The sequence below is a fragment of the Pogona vitticeps genome, chromosome 12, assembly GCF_051106095.1.
Source record: "Pogona vitticeps strain Pit_001003342236 chromosome 12, PviZW2.1, whole genome shotgun sequence".
In the NCBI taxonomy this organism is placed as follows: Eukaryota; Metazoa; Chordata; class Lepidosauria; order Squamata; family Agamidae; genus Pogona; species Pogona vitticeps.
The window spans coordinates 7,371,506-7,379,209 of NC_135794.1; the positions used below are offsets into that span (position 1 = coordinate 7,371,506).

The 7,704-nt window shown below is 41.3% G+C and overlaps 1 protein-coding gene across 15 annotated transcripts in view; it reads left to right on the forward strand.

Annotated features, from left to right (window-relative positions):
* The window catches only part of NEO1 (neogenin 1), a 131,135-nt gene extending 124,311 nt beyond the window's left edge, over nt 1-6,824 (forward strand). For 11 of the 15 annotated variants that reach the window (XM_072981715.2, XM_078380965.1, XM_072981716.2 and 8 more), the window contains 3 exons: nt 411-668; nt 1,934-2,070; nt 3,425-6,824. In XM_072981715.2, coding sequence (XP_072837816.2) covers nt 411-668; nt 1,934-2,070; nt 3,425-3,508 — 479 coding nt within the window. In that variant the 3' untranslated portion in view covers nt 3,509-6,824. Of the gene's footprint in view, nt 1-410; nt 669-1,933; nt 2,071-3,243 lie in introns of all 15 variants that reach the window. The other 4 variants (XM_078380964.1, XM_078380966.1, XM_072981707.2 and 1 more) reach the window with 2 other exon arrangements.
* The last annotated feature ends 880 nt before the right edge of the window (nt 6,825-7,704 follow it).

The window sequence follows — 7,704 nt, forward strand, 5'->3', positions numbered from 1 at the left end:
GAAATGTAAATATGAATTAGATCAAGCAAACCTTTGGTGACATCTCCATGTTCTCAGTTTATTAGTATCTGCCATCCAGTCGTTTTGAACTTACGGCAGCTCTCTGAATTAATATTATCCAAGATACCATATTATGAACAACCCTGCTCAGGTCTAGCAAACTGAAGGCTGTGGCTTCTGTTATTGGGTGAATCCAACTCATATGAGGTGTTCTTTTTTTCCTCTGACCTTCTACTGCCTGGATGTGTTTAAGAGAATGTATGTGGCTTACTGCTGAGGTGACTGCTTACCTAATTCCAGTAAAAATAACTTGCAGAACAGTGCTTGAAGGATGGGGGTTAGCTTTATATTAGCAGGACTGTTGTGTTGTGTTGAAGTAAAAATGAATTTTCATTTTCTTCCCTAACTAGATTCTGTTCGGAATACACCCAGCACAGATACCATGCCTGCTTCCTCTTCTCAGACGTGTTGTGCTGAGCATCAGGAGCCAGAAAATGCCACAGGGTCCTACCTGCCCAGTACGCAGGAGGAGGAGGCAGGTCCAAACCTTCCCACTGCCCATGTCCGTCCCTCTCATCCTCTGAAGAGCTTTGCTGTGCCAGCAGTCCCACCTGCCGGGACAACGTATGACCCTGCTCTGCCCAGCACACCTTTATTATCCCAGCAAAGTGAGTGCCAAGGAGTTCCTGTTGTGGACTACAGAAGTCTTGCATGCAGGAAATGGGCTTCAAAGAAGAAGTTGTGTTAGTCTGTCTAAGCATATCCGAAAAAGGCAAAATGAATTAACTTGGATGGCCACACCTCTAGGGTTCTATCCATCAGAAAGCAAAAATCTTGTGGCACCTTAAAGGCTAGCTCTTATATTTTCACGAGAGTTTTATGGATACATCCACTTTTTCAGACTTCAACTCTGTAGGAAGAGTTGTGATCCTTCAGAAGCAGAGACACCTGATTCCTTGAAAAGTGCAATGAGTGTAAAAATATCACAACTAAAGCAACAGTTTTAAGTACCAAAGTAAAATATGTACCAAAGTACCTGCTTCGGTCCTGCCCCTTAGTAACAAAAATTCTGGCAAGAGTGTCCTGAAGCGCAGGAGATTAGGGCATTAGGGGAGTCAAGAGAAAAGTGTCATGGGAAATAAGGTGAGAAAGAGAGAAGGTGGTGGCCAGTGTATTAACCCTAAAGGAGTACAACCCATGGTAAAAAAAAAAAAAAAAAAAAGGTCCTCGCACTTTTGTCTTCAAATGTTTATCTCAAAATGGATGGAAAGATTTATATTTATATACAATTTTTAAGCTACCATTTTAGTTTCCCCAAGCAGTTATTCTAATTAGGAGTACAGTTCAGAGATCACTTTGCCAGATTACTGTATTTTTCCGTGTATAAAATGACACTTTTTCTTAAATAATTTGAGAAAAAATGAGGGTCGTTTTATACACGGAAGGCAGCTCTTTACCACTGCCTTTTGTGAAGGGACGGGGTGTTAGCAAAAAGGAAGGGGAGCCGTTGCTGGTTAACTCTTAGTAAAGCCTCACTGGGTTGTCCCAAAATGGTGACGGTCATACTGGGCAGAATGTAGGATGCTCAGCTGTTCCTGAGGGACTGTTTGTCGTGCCATGCCAGAGGAAGTGAGAGAATCTTTTCCTCAGTGTTACACCAATTCTAAAGTGACAACCCATCTAAAGACATTTGTCTGACGTTACTGTTACGGGCTTTCTTTGGGTGCTGTACCACGCCTTTGAAGTAATAGTTTAGAGCTGGGTGGCTAGTATAGTTTTCATTGTTTAAACTGTACTTGAGCATTTGAGTTTATACATGGCCAGAGATCTGAGAAAACATGATGGCAATGTAGCTGCAGGTGTTGAATTGACTAATCCCAGTTGCCTAAATTGTTTATTCAGCGTACTAACTGCAAATATAATTTGTGTTAAGCTGCTGGCCATCCGGTTCATTCAGTGAAGACTGCCTCGATTGGCACTCTAGGCAGAACTCGACCTCCAATGCCGGTTGTGGTCCCAAGTGCACCTGATGTCCAGGAAACTACAAGGATGCTCGAAGACTCCGAAAGTGTAAGTATTCTGCTAGAATGAAGCCTTAACCTTTGAAGTCTTATTTTATATGAGCTGCTCTATAAAAATCACTAGATGTCTGAGAACACAGAATAAAGTAACTCAGAATTGCCCATACCCCCCCAGGGTTCGGCCCATCAGTAATTGTTCATTGCTGTCATGTGACAGCAGTTACTTCTTCCAGCATGTGACAAAGCACAGTTATGCAACCAATGTAATTTGTATAAAGTCCCCAATTCTGGGGGAAATCTCTTTATCAGTTAGTCATAATTAGTCCTATGGCACTAGGAAGACTTGCTCAAAAGCAGCTTTGAATCCCCATGTTAGCATTTCCCCCCTTTTGTGTAATTTCTTTACAGAACGAAATGGCAGCCTAGCTCCTTTTATGTAATCTCAGGACAGAGCAGCCAAGTTACTTTTTTCAAGCCAATCGCATTGTTAATTATAATCTTGGTCCAGGCCAGAATGTTGGATTTCAGATTTCCAAAGTGGAATTCCTCTCAGTAGACTTTAAGTAACATATATTATGGTGGTTGGAACTTGGCTGTATAGTCCAGATAGTCATGTTTTATTGTTAAAAAGCCAAAGTAGGTTTCCGGCTCTCATAGAAAGATTAGGGGCATATAGGCAAGTCCATCATTCTGACTTCTAATTCTAGCATGGATATTTTTGCTCAACAGCAGGCTCAAAATACTGGCATGGACAGAGTTCAGCATTCATTCGAGTGTTTAAAATTCCCTTTCAGACTAAGGATAATACACTTTCCAAAACAGAATGTATTACCTGGGGTTATTAAAATGAGAATGCCAATTCTGTTAAAGAATCTGAAATACTTAGATTATCAGTTGTGCTGTGGTTTACAAATGCTTTTGTGGGGTAGTTTCTACTGGAGATGAACAGACAACCCCATTCCTTTGATGCACACTCTGAAAAAAGACCTCAACATGCTTCTCAGTGAGAGTTGGGAGGCAGTTGGAGCATGCCTGAAGTCATTACTTTAGAGTACCAGGATGCAAAAAAGTTGATTTATCTTTTTTCTTTTTCCTCTTTCCTTGTGTCCTCCCCCATCTCCGTCACATTGTGTTGTGTTAATTCGCCATTTACTGTTTGTCTGGGTTTGTTTACATGCTGGACATTGCTCCTGTCTTCACCTTTCCCTTTGCATTCCTTTAGCAAAATGAAAAATGGGATGGGGACATTTCAGTTTCTGTAGTAACACAATCCATCTAATCAAGTTGACTTTGCTGCCATGCCCAAATTCAGAGCTGTTGGTCCCGGTCCCTTCCCTGGCTCTCGCTTCCTTCCCAAACAATGCAGCCCATCTTGTCCAGTAACCCTGTTAAATCTCCTGCAGAATTATGAACCGGATGAGCTGACCAAAGAGATGGCCCACCTGGAAGGACTAATGAAGGACCTTAACGCCATCACAACAGCGTGACCACCTTGTCCAAGAAAATGACTCCAAACCCTGTTTCGCAGGTCTTGGGACTTAGCCTTGGAGCACAAGAAAATGTACAGAGACTAGGGGGGACAGCACAAGAGGGACGGGCAGCCAGCTGCAGCATCATTGCCAGTGCTGGCTAATCCAAGTGACTTTTGTATTCATTTCCCTGAAATGAACCTGTTGGAAAGTTGAATTCCACTTCCTGCCGAGGTGACACAGGAAAGGGAAGCAGGGAGACATGCGTCAGGCTGATGAGATCTAGTATATCCAGATGAAGAAATGGGACTGAACGTTAATTTGAGTTGGGTTTTGTCTCAGTGCTGTGACCTTCCCTGCTTTTTCAGTGTTGGACATTCTCATTTATGTACAATTTTATTTGTGTGTTTTTATTTTATTATATCTTTTTTTTATTAAAAAATGTAATCTGATGAAAAAAGGAATTTGTGTTGTTTCCCACAGCCTTGACGGACATTTGATTGCTTGTTCTATTGTGTACAGGAATTCATTGCCAGTGTGAGTTCAGTTTTTTTTTTAGTGTGTGTATAATTACATCACTTTCCAGCAGTTAATCCATGGTCTTGGGGGATGCTGCTTTGCTATTTGTAAGCTTTTTTATTTTTATATTACAATTATTAAAAGCCTGACTAGATTTTTCTCTCGTCACTGTGAGATTAGCTATCTATTTGGATTAACCTGTAACACAAAAGAAAGTTTTGCCTTTTTAATGCATTTTCAGTATAGGATGGGAGTAGGAAGTCAGAGTAGATAGGAAGTTTCATTATTCCTAAGGAACAATGAAATGAATTTTATCAATCTGAATAGCTCCAACTGACCTTCAACATATGCCAAAGTAGGCAGAATATCATGTGTGAATTTAATAATCCTTGTTTAATAACAGGAACACATCCTCAATCAATGTGACAGAAAAATTACTACCTTGAGACATTAGCTTTGTCCATGTAAGCACATGCCAAAATAGTTGACATTTCTTGTGTGGACAAAAAAAATATTTGAGAGAATTAGGCCAGAATCATGAAACAGGAGTTTGTGAAAGAATGTTTTACCCATCATCTGCTGGTGTCTGTTTCCTAATTTGCAAGGGAGTTTCATTAAGAAATACCCTTATAATATAGAGTTCTTTAGGATCAGATACCAGTTTCTTACCTGCAAAACTTTCTGTTGTTTAAAATGTTTTATTTTAAGACCTGTGCTTTCAACATAGTCTTCTCTTCCAGATTTTTTAATGTATGGAGGCCAGTCATAAACTAACTGTGAGTCACCTTTCTCTATAACTGTACACCATCCCAAAGGTGGTCAGAAACATTTTGCAATCAGAATAAAATGTCTTTGCAGGTTTGCTTCTAGAAACAAGCAGGAACTACTAACAGGACTCAAGTGCTGTTCTCATGAGAGAAGAGGGTGAAAGAAAGCTTCTCAAGCAAAACTTGATTTCCTCCCTGCTATCAGCTTACTGCCTCTCCCACCATACTCTGTTAGGGAAAAGAATACAATGAGAAAGAATCCGATTGTTTTGGAATGTATACAAACACCTTTAAAGGGTGTTAGGATGGCAGAGAGACACATAGATCTTATGGAGGCAAATTTGCTGTCTCAGCAGTGTTGCAGATCAGGTCCAGTGCTAGCAGTAGGCTCAGAGATCGAGTTATCATAACAGCTCCTGGTCTCTGATCACCAGCGGACTGTATAGGTTCTTTAATATCTCATGGAATCAAGGCTGGAATTATATATTACTGAACAATTTTTTTTGGCCACGCACAGCTTTTGCTACCCACTCTCTTCCAGCAAATTCTCGTTTCCCAAGCTGTTTTTTCCTCCAGAAAATGGTTCCAGATCTGTGTTTGCTTCTGACCTAATAGAGGCAGATGTATTTGAAAACTTGGAACCAGATATGACCAAAAAAAGTTACTGGCATTTGACTGTAAAGTTTCTGATGATGAAACATTGAATTAATCCTGGTGAGCAGCTATAACATATGCACAAAACTTGCTATGCTGGATCCAAACAATAAGCCATCTATTTTTAGATACTGTATTCATTTTTACAGTGATAAAAGTGCCATGAAATGTAAAAATGGTTCACCTAGATTCAAGCTCAGTGTTCTGTCTTCCATCAGCAGCCATCCTGATACCTCAGGAACATTCTTTAGCATTAGGGTATATGTAGATTCTTTTCCAATTTCCTTAATTGTAGCAAATTCAACGAAAGCTTATGTTTGATTGGAGTTGGGGCAGTCAGTCAGTGAAAATTCCAATATATGGCCAAACTGGGAATTCGTTGAGGAATGAGGGTGAATCAGACACTGGCCTGGATCCAGTTCTCTGGGAAATGTGGGAGTGTTGTGGATTTGTGTGCTCGTAGAGGACAGTGAATACCTTCGGCACACCCAACCTCATCATAAATCAGAAACGGCTCCAAAGGAGGCACTGGGGTGTATCTAAAAGGCCTGCTCTGTGCATACATGCTACCATGGGCTTCTTTGGAGTTGGGCTCTTAGATCCAGGGCCTTAAGTTGGGAGGCAATGGAGCTGACTATATATATGCCTTGAGCACCATTTTGTAGAAACACCTACAAAATGAAAAAAAAAATCTGACAGGAAGAGTGTTCTACCTGACTGCTTGTCATTGTACAATGTTATCACAGCAAAGATCAGGAACTCCTTTCTCTGTGTAGGGTTCTCTTCAATTCCACTGCATTCTGTTGGCGCACGAGTCCTGCCCCTCAGATGTATACATTTCTCTCTTGTACCTATACCCAAAGATATGCCATCATGTGTACTCAGTATTTTCTACCCCCAGCCCCCACTGGTGGATTTTTTTATTTTATTTTTGTGAATATATTGCTACTTACGTAGAACACCCTGAATGTCAATCTTGCCATGAACCTGGGAAGGGGGCGGGGGATATTTTTAATAATAAAACAACTGTTCAAAGTTGGGTTTTTTAAAGGTTAAATCAAAAAGAAAACATTTATTCAAGTCAGTGTACTATATGTATTGCACTTTTACACATTTTAACACTGTTTTTTACATATCTTGTGACTTTAAAGAGCATTGTGTATCTTGTAGTGTCATAGCTAAGCTGCTTTTGTGGCAGCTTCCTCCATTATGGAGGACAGGGGATCTGTATATTGTTTTACAGTTCTGATGTAGGAGAGTTCTGAGGACTGCTGTAAACATCTAATTTTCTGTACATTTTTTTTCTGTAGTATTTGCTGTATACGCTTATAAATTTTTAATACTGTCATGTTTATTGTTTAGTATTGGATATCCAATACACTTTTTTAATCTAACCAACTTCTGGTTTTATCTATAGAGTTATATATATACATATTGTCAGTGAAATAACCTATCAGACATGACTGGCAGGGCATCTAACCTCCCGATGGTGAAGGAAGAGATGCAACTTAAGCTGGCACTCCATCATCTCCCTGGTTGCGGTTTCCACATCAATGAGGCAGCGGATTGGCAGAGAATGCAGCTGCAGAGCTGGCCACACTCAGATGGGCCTCTGCTGGTGGTCGTAACTGGGACTCCTTCCCAACTGCAGTGCACAGTGGTGTGTCCCTTCCATGGTTTCCCCTTATCCTCTATATAGGATGGAGGTGGCAGTACCCACAAAAGATAGTCGAGGACATAGACACACCATGGCAAGCACTGAGGATGTAGTTAGTTAGGCCTGAATTAGAGTGTGCAATCGGTAAAGGTTCCCCTTGACAATTTGTCCAGTCGTGTCTGACTCAAGGGGGCAGTGCTCATCTCCGTTTCCAACCCATAGAGCTAGTGTTTGTCGGAAGACAATCTTCCGTGGTCACCTGGCCAGTGTGACTAGACACGGAAGGCTGTTTTACCTTCCCACCATGCTGGTACCTATTTATCTACTTGTATCTTGCATGCTTTTGAACCGCTAGGTTGGTGGGAGCTGGGACAAGCGATGGGCGCTCACTCCGTTGTGTGGATTTGATCTTACGATGGCAAGTCTTCTGATCTTGCAGCACAGAGACTTCTGCGGTTTAACCCACAGCACCACCACTTCCCCGCCACCACGTGCACAGCAGTATTCATATAACAAATAACCCCATCTCTACTTAGAACCTTAGGACTGCAGTGAAGAAGACCCCACAAGGTCAGGCTGGAGGTGGCATTGCACAACCCCTGTAGTGCCTAGGCCAT